The sequence below is a fragment of the Mixophyes fleayi genome, chromosome 3 (genome assembly GCF_038048845.1).
Source record: "Mixophyes fleayi isolate aMixFle1 chromosome 3, aMixFle1.hap1, whole genome shotgun sequence".
In the NCBI taxonomy this organism is placed as follows: Eukaryota; Metazoa; Chordata; class Amphibia; order Anura; family Limnodynastidae; genus Mixophyes; species Mixophyes fleayi.
The window spans coordinates 175998220-176023936 of NC_134404.1; the positions used below are offsets into that span (position 1 = coordinate 175998220).

General features: G+C 38.1%; 1 protein-coding gene across 4 annotated transcripts in view; it reads left to right on the forward strand.

Moving 5' to 3' along the window:
* Window positions 1-25717, forward strand: part of KLHL32 (kelch like family member 32) — a 165741-nt gene that overhangs the window by 96361 nt on the left and 43663 nt on the right. For 3 of the 4 annotated variants that reach the window (XM_075202813.1, XM_075202814.1, XM_075202815.1), the window contains 2 exons: window positions 2995-3210; window positions 23481-24207. In XM_075202813.1, coding sequence (XP_075058914.1) covers window positions 2995-3210; window positions 23481-24207 — 943 coding nt within the window. Of the gene's footprint in view, window positions 1-2994; window positions 3211-20630; window positions 20890-23480; window positions 24208-25717 lie in introns of those variants that run through there. The other variant, XM_075202816.1, reaches the window with a different exon arrangement.

Sequence of the window (25717 nt, forward strand, 5' to 3'; positions counted from 1 at the left end):
GCAGTGATCTGTCCCAAAGGGTCATCTTCAGCTCTCCATGAAACAGGCACCCTTGGTCATTAATCACCTCCTGTAGGAACCCTACCTGGGTAAATATGTCTGTCAGCACCTTTGCAACATGCTTGTCAGCTATGGAGGCCAGAGCTATTGCTTTGTGGTATCTAGTGGCATAGTTCATCAGAGACAAAATTATCTTTTCCTGGTGCGGCTGGGTTGTGGCAATGGACCCACTTTTTCAATGGCCACTCACTGGAATGGCTTGCTGATGACCACATGGATTGCAGGACAGAAGGTTCCCCAATACGTTCCCCTGCTCTTGCCACATTAAGTTTATAAAAACATAGTTTAGATAAATAGTAAAATGAATATTAAAAAGTTTAATTTCTTTGTCAATAACACTGCTAATGTTTACAAAAGAATTAAGTTCCACTCCCTCTATTTTGAAATGTAAGATTATTAAATGAAATCACTAAATTTATCCTTATAAAAGCGCTCATGCTGTACCTTCGTGCTTTTATACAGGTACAGAACATCTCTTTGTGAATATCCTTTTATTTTACAGTAGAGCCTTCATTATCTCATAAACCTTTCTGTGCACACTTATTAGGAGAAGATATCTGATGGTAAGGGAGGTTGGCAGTATAAAGGGAAGCACTGTATTATTGAAACTGAATATGTGAGTGGTTTATGATAGGTACACTTTAAAGATGTATTAACAATAATCGATAAAAGGAATAAGAGAAATGAGGTGATGAAATGAGGAAAGTGAAGAAAATTAATTTACCATAATCTACCCGGGAAAGTCAAAAACAGATGGAACATTTTAGAGTTTAATCTCTCAGAGCATAATGTTCTGCTTTGCAAGCAATTCCTAATAAAACTAAACATACAGTAAATACATCTAGAGACTTGTTGCAATGTTTCTATTACTCACATTATAGCAATTATTAAATGAAAGACTGAGCACATTTCACATTGTATAAATTAGTAACTAATATTTAAATTCATGTGCATGTCTTTCAAAGTGAAAAAAGAAAGTGGAGTCTATTTATGAATTATAATTTATCAGTCTGCCCAATTAGGAAGAAATACTTGTTCTATGTGCTATAGAATTAATGGGCCAATCCACATGCACATTTGCTGTTTTACCTAAACTAATTAAGCATTTATTAAATTTGTTGAATTTGCTACATAATGAGCCACGACATTTGGTTCTTACACTGTACATGAGAGTCAATTTAATTGTGATCTCTGTTAAAGAGAAATATTGATCTTGATAGTGCATCTCTAGTTTATAAGAACATGGACACCCATCCCTAAAATTGTATATATTGTCATTATTTGTACATTGATTTAATAACACTAATTTTAAACGCATGGGGGTAAATTTATTAAGCTGCGGGTTTGAAAAAGTGGAGATATTGCCTATAGCAACCAGATTCTAGCTGTCATTTTGTAGCATGTAGTAAATAAATTATAATTAGAATCTGATTGGTAGCTATAGGCAACATCTCCACTTTTTCAAACCCGCAGCTTGATAAATTTACCCCATGATGTGTGATATTGATAATTGTTTTCCTCCACACTGATATAGGAAATGTACCTATCTATCTATCTATCTATCTATCTATCTATCTATCTATCTATCTATCTAGCTATCTATTTATTTATTGAGAGGCAGAACTAGCGAACTGTGGGCCCCGGGAGAGTACTGGGGCTCACGGCTCGCTAGTTCCCTCATGCAGCAGACCTCATTATCTGCATGGGCCTCAGTGCACCGTACCTGCTGCTCCAATGGTAGTTCTGCCACTCTATCTAGCTATATCATATCTATCTGTAAAATTGCTATTTTTACCTACCTCTACCTAATGAATTTGAACATTTTTGCCAGCTTTTCAAAAGACCCATGTTCATTTCCAATGACCCTCCCCCACTCATGTGAATTTCTCATACTACTATCATTGATATATTTTCTGAAAGGATGAAGTGATGTTACTAATTATGTCTTAAAACCATAGGTCGGAGTGGGGCTGGTATACAGTGGTTTGCCATACGCCACTTCTCCTACTGCTTTTATTGTAAAACTATTACATTCCATTCACTTACATTTTCCATACCACCACTTCTAAATTTCCACTTCCACTACTGCATAAAACCTTCAAGTGAGACCAAGTACACACACACCTTTAGTAATACAATGTATTCAAAGTTTATCCCAGCTTTGGTGCTAAGCACTATCGCCAAGACAGCCTTTAAGTCCTAAAGCTGAGAACACTAACATGAAGAAAGGAGACAGGATGTTATAGAAATAACATTTCATCATAATACTCCACTTTTAACCTTTGACATGTTTAAACTCCAAATGCGGGAAGAGAGAGATCAGGCTTAAACAATGTATCCTGGATAGAGATGTTTGAAATTTTAAACCGGTTTGAAATTTGATTGAATTTCACAAGTTTGATGACCATGAAAATATTTGTAGTGGAAATGTCAGTATACTGTACCCTAATTCAAGCTTGCTATTTGAAATTTGCACCTCTCGTTCGCCGTTTGTGAATTTTTTTTTTATCTTTTTCAATATTTTGATTGTTGAATTCTTTTAAAATAATATTTTTAAATAATAAAATAGTATTTACATCCAAACCACTTGAGGGTTGCTGTTAACCATAAAAACAACGATAAAATATATTAATTTAAACTCAAATATGACTTCAGTTCAATATTTGTTATTCTTAACTTCTTTAATTGTTCTAAACTTCGAGAACATCCCACAAACTGAATATTTTTTCCCTTCGATGAACCTATTTGAGAAATGTTATGCAACTAATATTCATGGACAATGCAATTTATATATAATTGACTTTTTACTTTATCTAATTGATTACAGTTTGAAGTATAGAAAATAAATACTTTCTCAAAATGCCTTTTTAGAAATACACTTCTCTGAAATACACTATTTCAATGTTTATCTCTGATATTTATTTTGTTTTCCAGGAGCTAAATAGCTTTAACTACTTGGACCTGTATAAACTGGCAGACTTGTTTAATATGACATTACTGGAGGCAGCAGTGGTGGATTTTCTAGTAAAGCACTTATCAGAGCTTCTGAAAAGTCACCCAGAAGAAGTTCTTGCACTACCCTTCCGTCTGCTCAGAGAGGTTCTGAAGAGTGACCAGTTAACTTCTCTAAGCGAAGAGCAAATTTGGCAGGTGAGTTAAGGTGAACAACGATAGATATAATCTCAGCAAATCAGTATGAACACTTAATTTTGCATGGTTCCTGTTGTGCATGCAACTCCCCTTAATCCCTCTACAGTCAACCACTCAAAAACTCGATCACTAGAATCAGGATTTCGGTTTTGTCTTTGTTTTGCTTTAAGAAATATATTAATAACACCATTAAAGTTTTATTAAAAACACAAGAAACACAATATATTTTATTAACTTTGCATGCAAAGCGTCTATGTGACATAAGTTTTATTATTGTCATGTGATTTTATGATTGGCTCCAGAAAATAACCTTTTTAATTCTATAGAATGCCTGGACTGCTTTTAGGCAAAATATGAAATAAAATGTTTCTATGATAAACAAAGACATTACATGAAATCCATTGTATCACCTCCTACACATTCAAAACACAGGCACTATGTTCAATATGGAGACATGCCTAAACAAGTGGGATACGTGACACCATACACGATACTGCCGACAACAGCTAGAACGATATGTAAATTCAGACATAGATAAAATTAGACGTCTTGAAATACTGACATACCAGAATTCAGAGAAACACACACACCGACATTGAGATTGACGTCACTTGCAATAACTGATACTATTAAGGGGGCAACCTGAGGACCCATTGGTTGTATAATGTACAACCCTTCCTATAAAACATTATACAGCTGCCGGGTCCTCGCATTGCCCCCTTCATAGCATCAGCCCTTAGAAGTGACGTTAATCTCACTGTCAGGATGTGTGTTTCTCTGAATTCTGGTATGTCAGTATTTCAAGACGTCTAATTTTATCTATGTCTGAATTTACTTCTGTTGCTAATAACATACTGTCGGAAATTACATCAGTCGCTGTTAACATACTGTTCTAACTGTTGTCTGCATTTACGTGTTCGGTATAATGACTACCACCAGCCTAAACAATATTTTTATTTCACAAACAATGGTCCATATTGGATCTCCATTAACACTGTAACGCTAACATCAACTAATGTAATGTAAGTGACTATAATATCCAGATAAAAAATGTTAGATGTAATTAAAAAAAGAAAAAAAAGTTTACAATAATTAAGCTACTATGATATCCAGAGATCACTAGATATGATAGTGCTAGTGTGCAGGTGAGATCCATTAGACCATCCCTTCACTGTTTTGCTCTCTAGCACTCTCTCCAGCTCAATAAAATTACTTCAGTGTGAGGCACTCATGAATTTTGCCAAAATGAGTGAATGTCACACAGAATGAAGGTCACTCTTAACATTTCTGAACTAACACAAGCCCTCCTACATTTTTCCTCCCATTCCCAGACCTGTACCAAATTACTTACACCTAAAGTATTTGTAGATGTGAGTAAATCATACAACACAAGATAAAAAGAAAGAAAAACTAAAATGTAGTTCTTTGCAGACCTTCATACCTGTACCCTATACCGATGTCAGACCTTGTATAAAGTACACATATATATTATTCCTAAATTTGGTAGAACTATTTAATCACTTTTTGAGGAAATATATAAGAAGTATCTCTTAGTTTTGAAAAAGAAACTTTTCACCGGCCTTCATAACCAGACCAATTGGTAAGGTCAATTGGTCTGGTAATGAAGAAGCGAACACTGTCCTGTCATGAAGATCTAATAGGTGTGACAATCTTTAATGCAGGCATCAGGTCCTAGACCAGCTTTTCACTACCAGAACATCACTAACATAGTGAAGCAGCAGCTGTCAGCTTCACAGGTAAGAAGCTGTCAGCTGTTGCCCCTCTATGTCAGCAGCTGGTACACAGGGTGGGGAAATACAGACCCATAGGGCCTGATTCATTTTGGACCGCAATGTGAATGTAGTTTGAATTGACAAAAATGGACCTTAATTGCACACATGTACACCCGTATTCAAGTAGAAGTGGATCTTAGGAAACGTTTCCATTTCAATATGGGAATAAGTATGCTCTGGCTATACTTAACTTGCTGTATGCAGGCAGACAGTCAGACAGAATATGCTGCTGGATACGCATATGTGTAATATAAAGTCCCATAACAACACGTCAAAAAAAATCTATTAAAATATTAACAACTCTTAATAGTATAATCATTATTAAAAATACTTTTAAAAGAACATTTATTTATTTATTTATTTATTTTACATGAAATACAAAAATTAAGAAGTTCTCAATGCGTGATGTACTTGCATTTGCATTTGTATAGTTTCTCTTACTTTCAAACACATGTGCTGGCATGCATATATGTCAGTCATCACTATCAGTCGGCACTTACATCTGCCCTGTAGCTGGTGCAAGTAATACAGCAAAAAACACGAACCTAAGTGATGCCTAACGTTTGAATCAGACATATGTGCCTGCACTAGTCCTCGGCACACCCATATGTATATTGCCTACCTCTATCTGCCACTTCCCGCCTTCGTTCTGCCCTTCTCGGAAGTGCCATTTGGACATAAATTGGATGCAATTGTGTTCACTCTCAAGATACGGCACTTACATCCGAAGATGAATCGAGTCCATAATGTCTCTAATTCATTATATTAGACACCTCCTTAACCCTGGTGCTTTAGGCAACGTTCACCTAAGGGCAGTGCCAGCCCTGCTTGGATGCGCAATTTGAATCCTAGCGCCAAATCTCTTACAGTGTATTGACCAGGCAGGTGCCAATGAGGTGTGCACGATCAATATGGTTTCCTCCAAACTTATGATGCAAATGAAGCCAATATAACCATAACATAAGTAATGAAAACATTTTATATAAATTGCATCATTTCATTATATTTAGAATTACTGTTCTAGCTGGGTAAACTAAGTAAGGTTTTACATCGATAGCGTTTGAAAATTTGAACTGCAGACAATAGAAGACAATCGAATGTTGTAATTTTGTGTTTGTCGTATTTTATTTAGCTGTTTGAATGACAGCTATTTCTACAGTGTCCGCTTATTAGTTATTATCACTGCCTCTAAAGGTTACTAATACTGTTATGCACTAGTTTATTGCTAGAGGCTATACTTTTTATTCATGGTCACTGAGAATGAATTAACTATGGCCATAAATATCAACCACTTTAGTGCAGTCATTCAGAAGGCAATAAGGATCTATTTTGCTTTATCTAAGTAAATAAGTAATCTCCCTCAGAAAACCCAATAGAGAAGAATCAAATTTAGACCTGTAATATTGCCTGAAGTATAGCTAAGTTCATCATTTTTGCAAAGGTTATACTAGTAATGCAATATACCATGGATGAATCTAATATGCATCGGAGGTGAAGATTGGGGAGAACTGAGGATTAGTGTCAGGGTGTTTTATATAAGCAATACATGATGGACAGGCTGCAGACAGAGCTACAGAATCTCATTAAATTGCTGGATTGTAGATTATGGACTATTTTCAGTGAAATAAAGTACTCATTTGACTTTGACAAATCTCCATTCTATGTGTCTTAAATGAAATAGTAAAGAAATCATCACAGAACATGCAGTTAGATACTCCACAGAAAGGTTGGTAATATATGGTAAACAGTTAGCATCTCATCAAGGTCTATGGAAGCTCCGTGGGTTATAAATCTGTCCCCACGTTTTAAATTTACCTCCCCCTCCAATGCAACATGGTTTTGCCAAGGTGCAAAGTTACTCTTTTCTTTTTCTTTTTTTTTTTTAAATCCAGTATTTTTATTGGAAATTTTCGTGATACATACATACCAACAACAAAACAGAAAACAAACAAATACAGAAAATAGAAAATACAGTCGCAAATATGCTAATATTAAATATAAAGTATCAGATACATTGTAAGACACCAGTATCGCATAGTGATGACATTTGTACAATACTCAATTAGGAAAATACATAGTAAATGCTCTTGCATACATACTCTGCAGAGGCGGGGCTCTACTTTTTATTATGGACTTATTAATATTATTATGTAGTCCAGGGGGACCAAACCCTCATGCATTCGGGACATCATGACTCGGGGGATACAAAATAAAATGGAGACTCCACCCACCTGTACCATATACTCTCAAACTTAGGCAATACCTGCCTGCTGGTGTAAAAAAATCTTTCATGCCCTATAGTGGCGTTAACCAGGATTTTCCAACTCCTTATTGTGGGACTCGTCGGGGCTAACCATAAGCGGGCTATGCTAACCTTAACCATCATAAACAACTGAGAAATATACATTTTTGTCAGCCTGTTAACCTTTCCCTTCATACGTAGCCCAAATAGACATGTGGCCGATGACCGAAGTGGAAATTCAATCCCCGTTTTTTGAACACATCGTATGACTCTTCGCCAGAAGGTTTGTATACAGGGACATTCCTAAATGAGATGCCAGAAACTGCCATTTTCTGAGTTACATTTTGGACATTTAGAAGTGCTCTTCGGGCGGAACTTAGCCAGCCTGGTAGGAGTCAAGTAGGCCCTATGCAGAATGAACACCTGTATTTGCTGAAATTTTAATGAAGCTGTGTAGCCACTAGTGCCATCCATCACCATCCCCCATTCCTTGTCTGTTAAGGGACCAATATCTATTTCCCATTGGTTTCTCAGGTCGTTCAAGTCATTCACTGTGGATTCATACAGAAGACAGGAGTACATACATGAAATCAGACCCCTGTTACTCAAAGCCTGTAACTGCTTTCTCAGTGGGGCTATAGCAATCACTGGTGGCTCCCCTCTGAATTGCGTGTGCATGGCATGTCTCAGTTGGAGGTAGGAAAAAAACATTGTTCTAGGCACAGAAAATTCCCTGGACAATTGTTCAAAAGATTTGAGGACATTCGCTTCAAATAGTTGACCTACAGCCACCACACCATATCTGGACCACCGCCTGGACCCCACCACTGTGTCCAACTCTCTCAATCTCCTCGTCCCCCAAATAGGAGTACATAGATCAATATCTGTAAATCCCACCATTTTATTACTGACTGTCCACACCTTAATTGCCTGAATCAGGAGCGGAGAAGCCTGTGGGCCGAGCCGCCCGGACAACAGTGACTGCAAAGGTGTATGATTGGGATTAAATTGATGAACTAATATCCAGTGTAGATCCTGGTAACCCAGATCAGAGATCCATGCCTTAAGGTGGGTCAGTTGAGAGGCAATATAGTACAATTTTAAATTAGGAAACGCAAGACCACCACTAGCCCTGGACCTGCACAACGAGCTGAGCTTAACCTTGGCCCTCCCCCCTCCCCAGACCAGTACTCTTTTCTTTTGCTTTCCTTTTCTTAATGAATCCGGCACAAAATCATTTCCTACTTTTTGTAGTTGAGTTCTGAATAAGCCAGAAGAAAATATCCACATAGGGCCTGATTCATTAAGGAAAAGAATGCAAAATAAAAAGCAGTAAATTTGCACCTTTGCAAAACCATGTTGCATTGGAGGGGGGAAATAAATTTAAAATGTGGGGATTTATACTTCGGGTAGGGCATGTCCTAGATCAACTTTATATTTCAGTGTAAAAAAAAAACCTATCAGTATTTGTGTGCTACATGAAAAAGCAGCCAGTATTTATACGTATGTACAAAATAATAAACTCATTTGCCCAGAACATTCACTTCTTTTTTTGCCTTAATAAATCAGGCCCAGAGTGTTAAATAAACTATACCCACTTTGTTCATTAGCTTGAGAAAAGGCAGAAATGGTGGAAAAAAATAAAATATTTGATGCTATACAATATTGAGTGCAATTGTCAAATAAGTTTATGGTCGCCTAAAGAAATGTCACTATAGTGAGTTGTTTTTTTTCTATCTATTGTACAGTAGAGAATGAGCCATTGTCTTTAAAAATCTAATTCCCTCACCACCACCTTTAGTCAACTGTTAAACTGCCCAGGGCTGTGCATGTCCAGCATCACTGCTGTCTAGACCAGCAAGGAGCACTGAGAGTGGCAAGTACAGGAGGGGAGTTGATGCGGTAGCAATGTCTATTCTTGTCCCCCATCACGTTTATGAAATAAAATGTTCACAGTTTTTCAAATTACAAGTTTCAGATGATCTCAAGTACTGTAAATCCCTGCTGCTAGAAACAAATGTTAATGCCTGTAAATCCAGTTCATGTATGTTCCTGACCTTTATTTGCACAGCTTTAAAATGTGACAGTTGTCTAGCCTACAGGTGTTCTCCATAAGCAGTATATGCTGAGCAGAGTTTTAAGAGAATCAAAATAAGATAGGGCATGAGTGCAAAGAACAGGAAGGAGCAGATGTATGAATGTTCATGGGATTGATATTACTGAACCTGACATTTTCTTAATCAGCCCCTGCAGTGTGTTCTAGTATCCTGCCAGCCTCGCGCTGCTAAAGTATGTTGGGAATGGAGTTTTGCAATCAGAGCCTAGTAGTCAGGATATTAAAATTTGACTGGTTAGGACATAGATAAGGCCTCCTGCAGCACCAATGTAACAGTTAGATCCTGACTTAAATAAGTATGGTGCCATTCAGTGTTAAGTCTCTTTTAACCTATTGTCTAAAAAATCACTTTCCTGGTAGTTTTACCACACATGATATGTCAAGGTATATATACCCTTTTATATATTGCAGTTTATACTTAAATTTCACAATTCTGGTAATGTTCTACAATCACAATAATTCAAGCCTCACAACAATAATAGTTTAAATTCACATGATTGTGTAAGCAGGCATACTACCAGTGTGTACAGGTCCTCACATCCCACACCTTGTACATGCTGTGGGTCTTACTTTACCTGACTTCAAAATGTATATGTCGTATATGTTCCATTTCAACGGTTTCATGTTCTGAATGTTTGAAAGTGAAACCGAGCCCTCATATGATTTGGGGAATGTATTATATGCAAACCTCACATGCATCAACCTTTGAATAGAATTCATCAGGCCGCCACTTTACCTGCAAAGCATGATAAACACTTCTGCACAAAGACATCCTCAAAGGCCCATGAGAGGAGTTGCTGTGGCTGGGCTTGTGCAGCAGCTCCGGTTTGTCCATTTTATAATAATATTTCAGTTGTCAAATTTACTCATATAGTGACGTTCTCGATATAGAACTCAAAGCACCTGAGCAGAGGGTGAGGCAGCCATCTTGGGCATACTCAGCTGCTATTCTGTGGAAACATTCACATCAGTCCCTGCCCCATTGGAGGTTGCAGTCTAACTTACCTGCCACACCAACACTATGTTCCTTTTTATCAAAAGCCAATTAACCTACAGGTATGTTTTTGGACTGTGGACTGTGTTTTGGGAGGAAAACGGAGCACCCAGAGGAAAGCAATGCAAATACTGGATGTACATACCAACTTCACACAGATAGGACCATGGCAGGAAATTCTTCTAAAATGTAGTGAGAGTCAGGGTGATTGTTACATTTGGCTCCACTTTTGAGTGACCATATGTCTTTCGGATCTAGAGGCCTGATGACTTCCAGCTTCATTGTGGCCTGTTGGTGTGATTGGAAGAAGACACACTGTGAGTGTAATTTAGGAATATCCTGCGGTCTTCAATTATGAGTAGAAAACATAAGAGGCAGCCCAAAGTCATGTTTGGTAGTGCCGTGCAGCTCAGTTTGCTTAAGTGTGCCTAGACTTTCGCCAAAGTGAATAGGCTTACAGATTAAGATAGAATATAATTTTGCAACAGCCAATGGGAGAAGTTGTGCAGTCTGTGGATAGTATGTGGATTTATGTGACTAGCAGTGCATAAATGTTATATAATTTGGTGGTCAGGATTATTAAATTAAGATAAAGGGGTGAAGAGGGCACGTTATTTTGATCTTTCTATTCTGTGTGGAGCCCTAGGTCTTGTCCTATACATTTAAGGGGACAGCTTTTGTTAATATGGAGTGCTACCCTCCATCTCCCATCTTGGTAGTAGTGTTCCCTGTGATCTAGTGAAGACAGGAAGTGGGGCAGCCTCCAGCCGTCAGCATTGCTCTACTGAGCATACACAGACAGGAAGTTCAGCTCTCAGTAGGTTCTTCCAAGTGACAGTTGAACTGTAAAAACATATATAACTGGAGCTGCATCCTTTTTGTGTAAACTTATTTATATATAAGTATATATAGTGAGTGGAGGCACAAAATTGATATAAGTAACCTGTTCTCTGACATTGCCCACAATATAAGCTTACTACCATCTGCATATATTAATGTTCTATCATAGAGTTAAGTACATTAACTGCATAATATTGTCATACTGGCTGCTATAGTCAGTATCAACTGTGAGCAACTGTATATATATATGTATCATCTGTTACAACATGTTCTGAAATAAAACCAACAAATTGGTTAAGTTTAAAAGCTTCTTGTGGTTTAACATCTACCACCAATGCCCCTGATACCTGTTACATAAATCAGCACAAGTGCCCTAATAATAGGTTTCTGCCAATACCTTTTGCACCTTCCTGTGGCACTCAGGAAGAAAAGCGCATTGCTAGGTGCACTTTGCCTAATGTAAAACAGCTTTAAGAACACAAAAGTGCCACATGTAATAAACACATTTCTGATGTCCGCTCACTCACATAATTAATTTAAATCCAATGAGGCTAAATTTAACAGTAGTTTAGAAGAAAAAAACAACAAATGCATTATTTAATGAAAGGGCTGGTAGCAGGTGGAATTTTGATGTGACATTTACAACCTTGCACAGAGCACATCTTTTTGGCTGCCCATGCACTTAGATGCACTCATAGGGTCTGACTTATTAAGAAGAGCAAAGCAAAGAAAAAAGGAGTAAGTTTCCATCTTGACAAACCATGTTACAATGCAAGGGGTGCAAATTAGTTTATTATTTTGCACATAAGTTAAAAACTGTCTGTTTTTTCATGTAACACACAAATACTTGACAGCTTTATTTTTACAATGAAATTTAAGATTGACCTAGGACATGCCCACTTCCAACTTTAAATCTGTCCCTACCTAATTTACCTACCCCTGCAATGCAACATGGTTTTGCCCATCTGCTATTTTACTCCTTTTTTATGCTTTGCTCTCCTTAATGTTTCAGGCCCTTAGTGGTCTATGCATGAAGCAAAAAGTTACTTAAAAGATGCGGAAACGGCTGTTTCTGCATCTTTTAAGTAAGTTTGCTATGTATTAACTGCCTAACGGAGAAGATTTCATAGAAATCTCCTTCGTTTAGGCTGACACCGTGCAGCATCGCAGTCCCCATAGATTACTATGGGGACCGTGATGTTCTGATGCATGAAACTTTGATAAGCTTCGCATTGCACGGACAGGTAGCACCATCTCAGGATGGTGTTACCTGTCATTTCCTATGGGATTCTGCTGAAGCCTCTCTGGCTTTGCAGAATCTGGTACAGTGGAAGTGCTGAGCGAATGCACACTGCACTTCCTCCTGTAACCGACAGCGCTAAGCAGGTAAAAAGACAGCAGGAGAGGGCTCCCAGAGTAGCCCTAGCAGGGTGCATCTTAGTGGTACCTAAATATGCATCACTGCGATGTGCAGCAATGTATATTTAGCTGTGCCGCATCTTAGTGATGCATAGACCCCTTAGTGTCTGGAGGTGTCTCCCAAGAGTGGAGAGTAAGTGAGTACCTTGATGTATTCTGGGAAACATCTAGCAGGATCAGTACATAACCAAGGCATTTATTTTAGCAGTGTTTTCATACAAATACGTACGAAACAAGGCCATGATTCACGTTCAGGATTAAATGGACCTATATTTTTGAGTAACAAGCAGCTGTATTTACAAATAGATGCACAGATGATGGACTAAAATAGAAAAAAGAGCATTCGTGATCTGTCATGTATTGGATCTTATTATAACTAGCAGTAAGCACCCTGATTCTGTTTCTAATAGTGCACAAAGTTATTCTTTAACTAGAATAAAAGCACACACATGTATTATGTAATACTGACAGAAAAAGTTCTAAAAATACATGACAAGTTTATAGTCAAACTTGTTCTTGACCTGGTTTACATCTCACTACAAGTGCCTGTATCGGTGATAATGGTTCGGCTGTATTTATTTTTTAAAAAGTGTCTTTATAAGCAATATTTTAGTATTCCAAATAGGTTTTCAAAATGAGTGTTTTCCAAATTCTTCTAGCCATCCCCCCTCAAAATAGGGAAGGGCTTGAAGTTCAATGACATTTGTGCTGCATGTCTTAGGTTTATGTGTTATTGTTTGCAATTCCATGTATCTGTAATTCCTCAATATACAAATTAATTCTGAATATTTTCAACACATGATCCTTATTTTGCTGGAAACTCCATTCACTTGTAACATGCGCCTTACACAACTCTACTGATTGGTAAACATGATTGTTTTACATCACTTGATTTAGATAAATGCATGAAATATGTTTTACTTCCCGGTTACCTTACTATACACAGTCTAGGTGTGACAAGCTGTTCTGCTAATCAAACAACAATAAGAGGTTAGGTTACATACTGCTAATCCATACTCATTTTGCAGTTTTGAAAAGCAAATTTGCTAGAATTAGGCTACACATCCACTTATTTCTCCAGCGAATAACTGCACCTGAGCTTTTATAAGTCTATTGTGTCAAAACTCATAACATGTCAAAGATTTTTCTAGAGGTCCTCATACAGGGAGGACATGGGGGAGCCATGATTTTAAGAGTAATTTCACATTGTAAATGAGAAAAGAGAGGCACGACTGTTCATTTGCACCAATCATGCTTTCCCTTCATCTGCTCTGATTAGGCTTGGTGCGGTTTCATCAAACTACTCTATCACTGAGCTGTCACTCGAGCCTTCTGTTGATTGAAAACAATCAGTGCTCTGATGGCACAATTATTCTGACCCTTTAACTAGAGGCTGCTGTGATAATGAAAGGTTGATTATGATAGTTTGTGCCTCTTTCAGTTTGCCAAGAAGGTTAATTTGGGCATCAGACGGATGTTTAATGGGCGCTCGCTGCCTACACTGAGGTAAATGAGAACGTGCAGTCTTCTATATTGCATGGATATAGTTTGCCTGCCAATCACTGTCATTTACTCTTTGTGCTTTACACTCTGGAATCACATTTTAGTTTGTTTTTTTTTCCACTGGATTTAATTTATTCACTGCCCTGAGGAAGTTCTATCACTCAATGACCTTCATAACAGCCTTTCTAGTTCATTTTTTCTTCTTCTTTTTTTTTCCCTCCCCAAGAAGCTAAAAACATAGCAGGAGCCAATTATATCTTATTTTTCTCTCACATAGATTAAAGGAACAATAGTATGTGATTACTTATGAATCTGACATTTGTGTGCATTTTCTAATTATCGTAATATAGGAAACATTACATACTCCAAATGCTATAATATTATTATTAGTTTACTGTTCTATTTGAACACAAATAGCCACTTTGCTGCTAGTCATGGCAGTTTGATGCTCAGTAAATGTATTAATCTAAGATCGTATCTAGCATAGAGGTTATAATGTAGAAATTGTGAAATATAGCTGTCCCTCAACCTAAAGAGGTTTAACTACATTTTATTATTAAAACAAAAAAAGTTGAAACCCTTGTCTATGACAGTGAGTTTTCTGGCAATGCATCTCGTCCAAAACTCTGAATTTAATAGTGAATATATATTCACTATTGGCCTGCGTGCAGCATTCATCAAAACTAGTGTCAAAGGCAGATTTACGTTTCCTTGGAAATTGGGCAGTGCTCACGCTGTGGACCTCAACCTTAAATACATTTTTCAGATTTCCTGATGGATGATTTTGGGTTAAAATGAAAAGATAGACCAAGCCTCTGGGCATTCAGTTATTATTATTATTATTATTATTATTATTATTATTGTTTATTCATATGGTTTCACAAAATTCTACAGCTCTATACAGTGGCTAAGTAGAGCATCCTACAAAGAAGTAGAAGATGCATATAAGCAATAGCAATGAGTTTATAAAACTGTACTTCACTGGAAGAGTCCAAAGGAAGTAGAGAAGGAGATAAGTTTGACGGTGGTAGAGTTGGTGGGGTGATCAATAAGGATATTGAAATCACTCAGGATGAGAGAGAGTAGGTCAGAGTCTAAGAAGGGATGGAGGCAGGCAATTTATCAAGGAATTTAGAGACAGGACTGGGGGGACAGTAGAATGAGCAACACCTAGGTGGATTGAACAGAAGAGATGAACAGAGTAGACCTCGAAGGAGAAGTAGAAAGGACTCAGGGGGAAATGTGAAAGATACACAGGGGTGATGTGGCCAGAGCAGGGTGTCCACACCTATTGCCTTGTGTGATTTCAGGTTTGAGAGTTTGGGAGAATGAGAGAACTATAAGAAAAGTGGTGTCAGAGGAAGAAAACCAGGTTTCAGAATGGCAAGAAGGTTAAGGGAGTTGGAGATGAATAGATTTTCAATGCACGCCAGTTTGCTGCAGACAGATCTGGCATTCCAAAGAGCTCAGGAGAATGAGTCTGGACTGGTTGCATCAATTGCAGAGGAAAGAAAAGTGTAGGGTCCCTCTGAAAATGCAACCAGAACTAGGCCATAAAAGGCTAGGCTGGTGAATGTGTAACAGGGAAACCCGCAGTGTGGGGTCCCCCTGTCACAATGTCTGCCTGTTCAGCACTTGTTCAATACTAATCGGCACCTTATTTTATCAATTTATTATATACCTTACTCCAGGGGGGCCCTTCAGTCTTCCAGCTTTTAATCCAATAAGCATAGCTAAAAATGTAAAAAAACTTGGACGAGGAACACTTGGTCCTTGCAATGCAATGCAAATGACGGTCTGCCAGCTACTAACCAACAAAGTGGCTTTGCACTGATTAGTCAGAGCATGAAAGAGCTGTTTTTGTTACCACTGTAGTTCATTGTGGCTTTACCTCACATATTCTCTGATGAGATGATCCCTATCAGACCTGTTGGTAAAATTGGCCCGAAGGTGAACACAGATGACTGACTATTGTCTTGTTTATGTGGTCATCTTCAGAATGCATTAAGATGCCAGAAGAGATTGGACTGTTTTGGCCAAGCACTGAACAGCTGAATCTCATCCAGTTTGGCCACTTACATGTGTTGCAAAACCCAGCTGAATAGCAGAATAACACCATGTCGAGCCAGCATTAGACAAGCCCAGTTAATCCCATTAATGGACAAAATTAGCAGAAAAGCGAAAAATAGGACGGGAACAAGTTAAAAGCACATTTATTCTTGACATGGATAAATGTAATAGAAACAGAAAAAATATTAATAATCTTTTAATTACAGGAATCATTCCTATCGAATATTGCATTTAACACTTCCTTTGCTGAAAATATTTTTCCAGCTCCTTTTCTCCCCAACTCCAATTCTCTTTCCTTGCCACTGACAACTGGGGCTTAGACCTAATTCTACCTAGGCATATGAATAGAAAATTATGTGCTGATTTAAAGATTCCTTGTTCCTTATCCTAGCTTTGTTCATTCCATATACCCTATATGTTGATGCAACTATTTCTTTCACCTTAATATTACATACCAATGTCAATAAAAAAAAAATGCAATAATCTTGTATAAAATGACAAGTAAATCTTATGGTTGGCAATCTTCTTGATGAATAATAAAAATTTTAATTATTATTTTTTTTATAATGTGTCACAAATGGTTTACAGCACTGTACATGAAATGTACAGTAGTATACAATTTACAAACAGCAAGGATCCATAGTAAATTACATTATTCATTATTAGACTAAAAATAATATTACAAAGGTCAGACATCTACTAGCTAACAGATTACACAGATAACTTGGTAATAGAGATCAAGTTATTTATGGTACAGTGAGTGAGAGTGAAGGTAATATCCAACTTGAAGTAGGCCTGGGCTCAAGTTCTAGGGGAGCAGGCCTAGAGGTACAGAGGGTGATGTAATAGTTGAAAGAGAACACAAAGTAAGAGCTTGCATACTCACCTGATGCCAATATTGTACATACCACACACCTAAGCCTTTCACAGGGAAAATAAAATCTAAATCTAAAATAAACAGCTTTGCGAACCCCGTAACTGCACCAGACCTTTAATAAAATGCATGGAATGCAAGGGGACATTCAGGTCTTGTGGAAACTTTACTTGTTTCTTTCACTTTATGTAGAATATTATTTGTGTTTGTGGATAGTTTTTGCTAACTGTGCAGTGGTTGGTTTCATATTTTCAGTGGTGGCAGTTAGTTTCACGCTACTGACTACCCCGACACAGAACAGAACGACATGAGGATTCCAAGTGAGGACTACAGAAAATGACGTCATGAGTAAACGCGACTTGGCTTAAAGCTTTAAGCCAAGTCGCGTTTGCTCTTGACGCCATTTTCTGCAGTCGGCAAGACGGAGTCGTGATGTGAAGTCATCTGCATTCCGGTAAGTAGGTTTTTTCACAGGTCGGTGTAGTCTTCATTCGGAATCCTCATGTCATTCTATTCTGTGTCAGGGTAGTCAGTACGGTTAATAGGTACTACACCCATTTTCAGCTAATAACCTATCAGTTAAAGTATTCAGCTAATTGCTAGTCTTTACACTTGACTTTAATATTACCCCACATGACTTAACAATGTCAATCCCTATCTAACAGAGGCCTAGTGAATGTAAATATATCTGCTCCAGCATTAATTTCTTACTATTCTGTGGTCCTAGAGGTGTATTCGCAGAGACTTTCCCCTCAGTATAGTACGTAAGGAGCATTAACATGCCCTTACTGTACACTATGCCCATGGCTACCTGCCTACTCTAGGGCTAATGTTATAGCTATAAAAGCATTATGAGTGATAATGTAATGCTATATTTGTTTGCAGCACATGTTAATTTTTTTCATCTCAGGATGACCAGAAGTACCTGACACTTGAACGTTGTCTTCCATTGACACAAGGTGACTGGGATAGTTTTAATACCTCCGCTATCCAAGCTCTATTATTAGAAATCTAATGGTGTTATCCTCTCCTAATGAGCCCAGGGAAATGCCCCTTGAAATTCATTGTGTTGATATCTATGTAACTACAGCACTGTTATTATGCAGAATGTGAGTATACACTTATTCACACTTTTTAATGAGAGAATTGATGATATGAATATGAAACTATGATTAGCTAAAATATTAGAAATGAGAGTTGGATTAAACAGTATGTCATGTTGATGTCTTGATCAGTGTTAGGACTCTGAACTTCATTCTGAATTAGGCCTGCAGTACCTCTGTGCTACCGGAGGTGGTGCTTTTGTACCTGGACAGTTTCTCTTTGCCTGCAAGGGGTTAAGCTCTCATTATCTGAGCTGGATCGTGGTCACCTGTATATGGCCTTTATTAGACTGTCTTTTCCTACAGACTGGTGCCGGTTTGTTGGTCTTTGCCATTGCTGCTGCTGGTATCTGTGTAGATTCTTGTGACCTGTTCCTGACCTGCTTCCTGGTATTGACTCCTGCTAGCCCCTCTGTCTTGCACCTAAACCCCAGCTGCGTTTTGACCTTGCACCTGCTCATTTCTCGTCATTGTAGATTTTCTGGCTTCTGACCCTTGGCCTGTTTGACCCTCCATTTGCGGACCCTCCATTTGCCGGACACTCCTGGATCATCCAGAGCTTCATGCCTCCTGGCAATTCTGGAATCCTGACATCTGGGGATCAACTAGTGCCTCGTGACTCCAGGCTAATCTTGACTCCTGACACACGTGCACATGTCTAGTTTGGATCCTGGATTACATATGAGCAGCAGTTTGTGTAGATAATTAGTTTTAGATAGGCAGTTCCAATAACGGCGAACAAGATGGTATAGGCCAAATTGGTACAGTCTTTAACAAACTCTCTTACATGTATAAGTCTTTAGTGTTTCCCTATGTATAATGAATTCAGGTAGGTCAGGCAGGTGTCGATATATAACTCAGTCTCTCATGAATGACACCAAACACTATGCCATATAAATGTACACTTATCTGCCAACGACGGTAAGGAAGGCCATTCAGCACAGCAGCAACTCTTTCAAACTAGGCCTCTTCTTACTTAAAGCCCTCCCAGCTCACATGCAAATTACCAAGGTCAGGAGTCTCCCTCTTTGACCATGGGTTCACTTTAAAGACCCACAACAAGAGGTATTCACAGTGCTCTCCCACCGTTGACAGTTTGCAGTTAAAATATTTGCCACATTTAGAGCAGTAGTTCTCTCGGTACTCTTAATGCTGCTCCCTCTCTGAACACTGAGCTTAGCACTCTCCTCTGTGGAGCCCTCCCCTTTCACTGTTTCTTGCAGGCGGGCTCTGCGGCACCTCTCCCAGCACCCTGTTGTCCCTGCCTACCATGACATTGTCCCTTTTTTTTCCTCTGACATGCTTGTAGTTTATAGAGTTATCATTGGGGAGATCCATTTGTCCCCCAATGTGGCTACCTCAGGTGTAGTGTGGGCTCGGTGTGGGTGTCTTCTCTCACCTGGACTCTCTTCACTCCCCACCTCCTTTTTAATGATGGGATCTGGTACTGTTAACATATCACTCTCTGACCTCAGTTCATGTCTCAATGGCTCCTGCACACACTTGACTGTGTCTCCTCTGTGCCCCACAATAATGTGCTCACCCTCCTCCTCTCTGCTCACAGTACTTTCCACCAATGGGAGCTCCTCCACCCCAGCCCAGGAAATTTCTCTTGTCTCCATCTCTCTCTCGGCAGCCAGATGTTGCCAGGAAATGTAGACCCTCTACCCGCAAGCTGTTGCTCTATTACAGGGAATATCCTGTGCAGCACAGGAGCAGGCTGGGCAAACGACCCCCCAGGCTGGGCCCATCGTGGGCTACCTTGGGCTGGGTCACTGAGCCACCTGCATTTTTTCCTTTAAAATGTTCCTGATACTCTGCTGAGTTGAGTCTTGCCCCCTGGGCTAAAAGTTGCCAGCACTTACCTGGCGCAGCACCAGCTATTGCAACTTCCACTGAAGTGGGGTTTACATTTAGAATAAAAATAAGTTAAGTTTTATTGGAATAATAATTTTGGAAACATTTTCCCTTAAGGACAGAGGTCCTTAATATTATTCAAATGAGAACTATAATCGATAAACAGCTTTATGAATTTCTGTTACCTAGTGTTTGTGTTCTACCAGCTGTGCATTCCACTAAAAATATAGGAAAAAGAAACAAAACCACAACATGACTTTATCTCAAAATAAAGGAAAGTATTTTAAATGGTGAAAAGTAAAATATATAGAGTATTCCTTAAGTATAACTTGCAGTGATCATCATCCCAATCTGTAAATGCCATGCACTAAATCAGTCTGAGTCTTCAGTTACTTATACGGTACACTTTATGCTTCTGCTGACTGACTAGCTGTTGACATTTGCTTTTGATAAATTGCAGAGGAGCCGTGTGTTTTAGTTTAATAGTTAATGATGCTATGTAATTTTGTGGGAAAGCGTACTGTAGCTTCTCTGAAATATTACATAAATTCTTTAAATTATAGGGGGTATACACACAACATATAAAAAAAAATATTTTATTTCTTTCAGGTAGGAGAATCCTGAAGCACAAGTCAAGATATGACATCATTAAATTTTATTATACAGGAAGTTTGAAGAACATGTTTTTTGAACTTGTATTTGGTTCATGTTGCTTGTAGTTTATCAAGCAATATAGCCCCCATTTAAACTATTTTTTTTTAAATATTTTTAAAATTCATATTGTACAGTAAAGCATTACAATTGTGGAAAGTAGAGGTGAGATTGACAATACAATCTACCTGCACCAGTTTAATTGAAACCTCATGACACTGCTCATAGGCAAACCGAAGGGGGATTTTCTAGTGCCTGGAAACCCCCCTTCGAGGGCAATGTATGATTGAAGTGGCTGGACCCTGCTCCCGCTTCACACAGCTCTGCTTGAAAAGGGAGAGCTGCATGCACCTAACAGTAGTGCACGCAGCATTGCCCATGTATATTATGGGGATAGGGAGAGTTAGAGAGCAGCCAAGCACTGTCTAAAATTATAGCCACGCCCCCATGCCTGCTGGTCACGCCCATTGGTGGCGTGGTGTGGAAACCCCCCTCTACAAATCCTGCGTTTGCCCCTGCTGCTACGTTCTCACTGGAATCCCTTCTCCTTCCACTATCTCTGTATGTGACTTCTTGTTTCTCTCCTTTCTGCTACTCACCTCATGATCCTGTCCCTTTCACACGCAGCCCTGTCCTCACCAACATAATCACACCAATGGACTACAGAATACTTTGCATACTCTATTAAAAGTCATCAATTAAACCAATTTGTTTGCATCGTGATTTTGAAATGGGTAATATACTTAACTTAACAATGGACTGGTTTCTACTAGTGGCCATCTCCAGTTGCTGTGACCACTCCAGTGGTCTGATTAGCAGCAGGTTGTTTTATCCCTGACATCTTTAAAACTAGGATGAACAGGGGTTGAAAACTGGTTGCAATATGGTGCCCGTGCTCTAGTCAAATACACCTTAATTAACCACTTAATGACCTGAGGATTTTTGTTATTTGTATTTTATTTTTACACAGATAGGGCTTTAATTTGGAAGTATAATTGAAAAAACATAAAAACAACTGTTTTTTTTGATGATTTTTCCCAAACCTGCTTTGAGGTAATTCGATCAAATTCAGAAAATGACTAACTGTAACAAGCTGCTTTTCTGGAGTATAAGCATACCAAATATAAGTGTACTTTATTCAAGATGGAACGGATTTATAGGTCCTAAGGAATATTAGGTCTCAGAGACCAATTGATGAAAAGCATCCAAATGCACACATAGTTAGGGAGGGAATAACTAGATATAAGGCCAGTAGAGGGCAGACAAAAATTTAGAGTAATTGGGTTTGGGTTTGGAATCGCATGTATTCAGCACAGCATTCATGTATTCATCATAGTAATATACTTTGTGGCTTTATGTGCTCTTACAGTTAGATATTTGTTTTGCAGTTTAAGGTAAATCTGCCAAGTTTTCCCCAAATAGACTAAAGTTCATTTACTATCAGCAAAATGTGCTGACAAGCAACACATTTAGCTTTGTGCAAATGTTCTTATACAACCATCTCACGTACAGATAGGTGCACATCCATGTTATAGTTTTTGGAAGTGTCTCTATGCAAGCGCTTCACACAACCATTTGCGCGACTGTGGTTGCCGTTGAAAATGTGCATGCCAGCAAAAATGTCACTTACCCACTAGAACTTTTGAACAAACCCTTTAATTCAAAATTTTAGATTTTTATCCTGAAATACATTTCACCATCATTCATATTTTAAATCAATCATGAGAGTAAGGTGATATTAGGATTGTCTTTATTTTATGTGTTCCATTTGTACTGTAATGTTTCGGTTGCATTGGTAGATCTACTTATGTGAATGTGATTTCCTGTATGAAATGGGCTTGGTTGCTGCAAATGGTTACTCATTGAAAATATTGTTTGACATCTAAAGGCTCATTCTAAGTTGTGCATGTGATCTTTGTTTAGGATAAAATATGCAAATTTGTACTGTGCATGCGAAGAAAAAAATTATCCGCCTATATCTGTATATAGAGTTGGTTCCATGGGAAAGTCGCTCTTTGACCACAATATTAACTGGTCATGTCCTCACAATTTCCACCTACAACATTAAAGTTATTTTAAATATATAAATCTACAACATTAAGGGCCTGATTCATTAAGGAACTTAAATTAAGAAGTTTCTTATTTAAGTCTCCTGGACAAAACCATGTTACAATACAAGGGGTGAAAATTAGTTTTCGGGTTTTGCACATAACTTAAATACTGACTGTTTTTTCATGTAGCACACAAATATCAACTTTAAATTTCAGTGTACAAATAAGCTATCAAGTATTTATGTGCTACATGAAAAAACAGGCTGTATTTAACTTATGTGCAAAACAGAAAACTAATTTGCACCCCTTGCATTGTAACATGGTTTTGTCCAGGAGACTTAAATAAGAAACTTCTTAATTTAAGTTCCTTAATGAATCAGGCCCTAAATCTTATTTTGCACGTGGGTATAATATGAGCACCACTCCTGTACTAGCCACAGCCAGCAATTAATTTCCCAATCCACTCGGTTCCTCTAATCAGGAGGAGCAGAACTTTTCTCCCCTGCAGCAGCCACCATCCTGATGTGCTAAGATATGTTAGGTAAGTGATATTATAAAAGAGAATTAGTGCTGCAAAAAAGCATTTTTGCAGGTTTTTAAATGTTCTTTTGTAAGATTATAATAATAAAGTGCCTTTCGATAACCCTGAATTTATCAGACCAGTTTAGAAAATTATTATTATTCAATATGCATATCTTGAAGTAAGAAATTATATCTTAAAACATGCATTTAAAATTACACTTTTCATTTACTTTAGTTGTCTGTGAGATGGCTGGAGCATAATTGTCGTTATCAATACATAGATGAACTGCTGCAGTACGTACGCTTCGGCCTCATGGACACAAATACACTTCACACGTTCGTCCTTTCTCATTCTTTGATCCAAAGCAGTGAAAAGGCAACAGCACTTATAAATGAAGCCTTGGAATACCACCAAAGTATCTATGCACAGCCAGTATGGCAGACCATAAGGACAAAACCACGGTTCCAGTCCAACACACTTTACATTGTAGGAGGAAAAAAGCGGGAGATCTGCAAAGTACGGGAGCTAAGATATTTTAATCCTGTGGATCAGGACAATGTTCATATTGCAGGAATAGCAAACTGGAGTGAGTTGACACCTATGCCAGTAGGGAGAAGTCATCACTGTGTGGCCATTATGGGTGACTTTTTATTTGCTGCAGGAGGGGAAGTTGAACATGCCACCGGACGCACCTGTGCAGTGAGGACAGCCTGTAGATATGATCCTCGTAGCAATACATGGTTTGAAATTGCTCCAATGAAAAATTGCCGGGAGCATTTTGTGCTGGGGGCACTGGACAACTGCCTTTATGCAGTAGGTGGCAGGAATGAACTGCGACAAGTGTTACCATCTGTAGAACGGTACTGTCCAAAGAAAAACAAATGGACATTTGTACAGTCTTTTGACAGATCTCTTTCATGTCATGCTGGATGTGTTGCTGATGACCTTCTCTGGATATCAGGTCAGTGAGAATTAAAGCACAGCACTTTCCATATTTATATGTATGTGTACACATATAGGAAAATTGTTAGTCCATCAACAACATATGGGGCACTCTGTAATTTCCAGTGTGTGGAGTACTGCAGAAAAAAACCCAGCACCATGCACTCTCAATTTAAAGATGAAAAAGAAAGGTATTTTTTCAACATTTTGGTGGAACCTTTAATGTCCTTAATAAAAATCTCACCTTTGACTGAGACATTAAATACCTTTCTTTTTCATCTTTAATGCCTGTAGCTGTGGCTTTATATATATAGCAGCAACATATTGATATCATGCTTGTATTATATTCAGATTAATAACCTAATAATGATATTGTTAGGTCTTGCTGTTCAAGATTTTACAAGATACCTCTCTCTTCCTTTTCTCTCTTTGCAATAAGCAAGTTTCCTCCAGGCTCCGGTGTTGCACTATAAATTTGATGGCTACATTCAGAAGTGTAATTACGGATTTGCTGTCCCGTTCATGGAGTTTTGTCACTCAGAAAAGTGGTACCAGTTTTTGAAGATCGTTTAAATGAAGAAAGATTGTCATGACCACCTGCTTCCATAGAGTTATACATCATGTATAGGAAGTTAACACTTGATAACTGTAGTCTAAACATGATAGTGTATTTCATACAGAGACATTATTAAACCATCCAGGCATAGTTCATTTTATTGCGTAGCAGCTCACAGCTGTCATTCCCTAACACAAATTGAATAAGCATTTGAATCATGACACTCTTTATAGAAAAATTACCAATTCTTTCAAACGACTGCTCAATCACAGTTTTAGTTATTCCTTTAAAAAAAATGGTATTTATCATTGAAACTTTCTTTTCACCTTTATGGTGGCTTTCTCTTTTCAGTCTTTTCAGAGGAATACTTTGAATAGCACTTTAAGGATAAAATACAGTACAGTTAATTCAAGTTTTCTGGCAGAATATATTTTAAATTTCATCTGTTCTACTTCAAAGTTAGAAGAAAAGTTGTTTTTTGAAAATTGATGCTCATGTAAGATGGCATATTTAATGCCAGATGTATCTATAGAATGCTCATAAGATGCAGATTATCCCCCTGGGGAGGCAGATCAAAACTGCCAATCAATAAAATCTACTTATTAGGGGAAACCAGTGAATGTGTGCAACTGCTTTGATTGCAGGGGACAGTGTAGCAGCATGGGGTACCGTAACCTAAGAGCAGGCAAATCAGCCTGATGACTTTCAAAGCCAAGAATATCGCTGTAGGCAAGGGTACTCCACACTAGGAAAAAATTACAACACATATAGGCTTAATAATTCCATATCTATTTTTGTGTCATCAAATCTGTATGCAAATCCTCTGCATCTCATTTCAGAAGATTAATCTAAAAGTGAGAGAAGAGGTATGTGAAGTGCATATAATTATCAAGGACCTCCAACGTTGCAGAGGAGAAGTAAAATATTCAGGAATGTACTTCGTTTTTTTTCTCTCTTGCTTAGAGAATTTCTC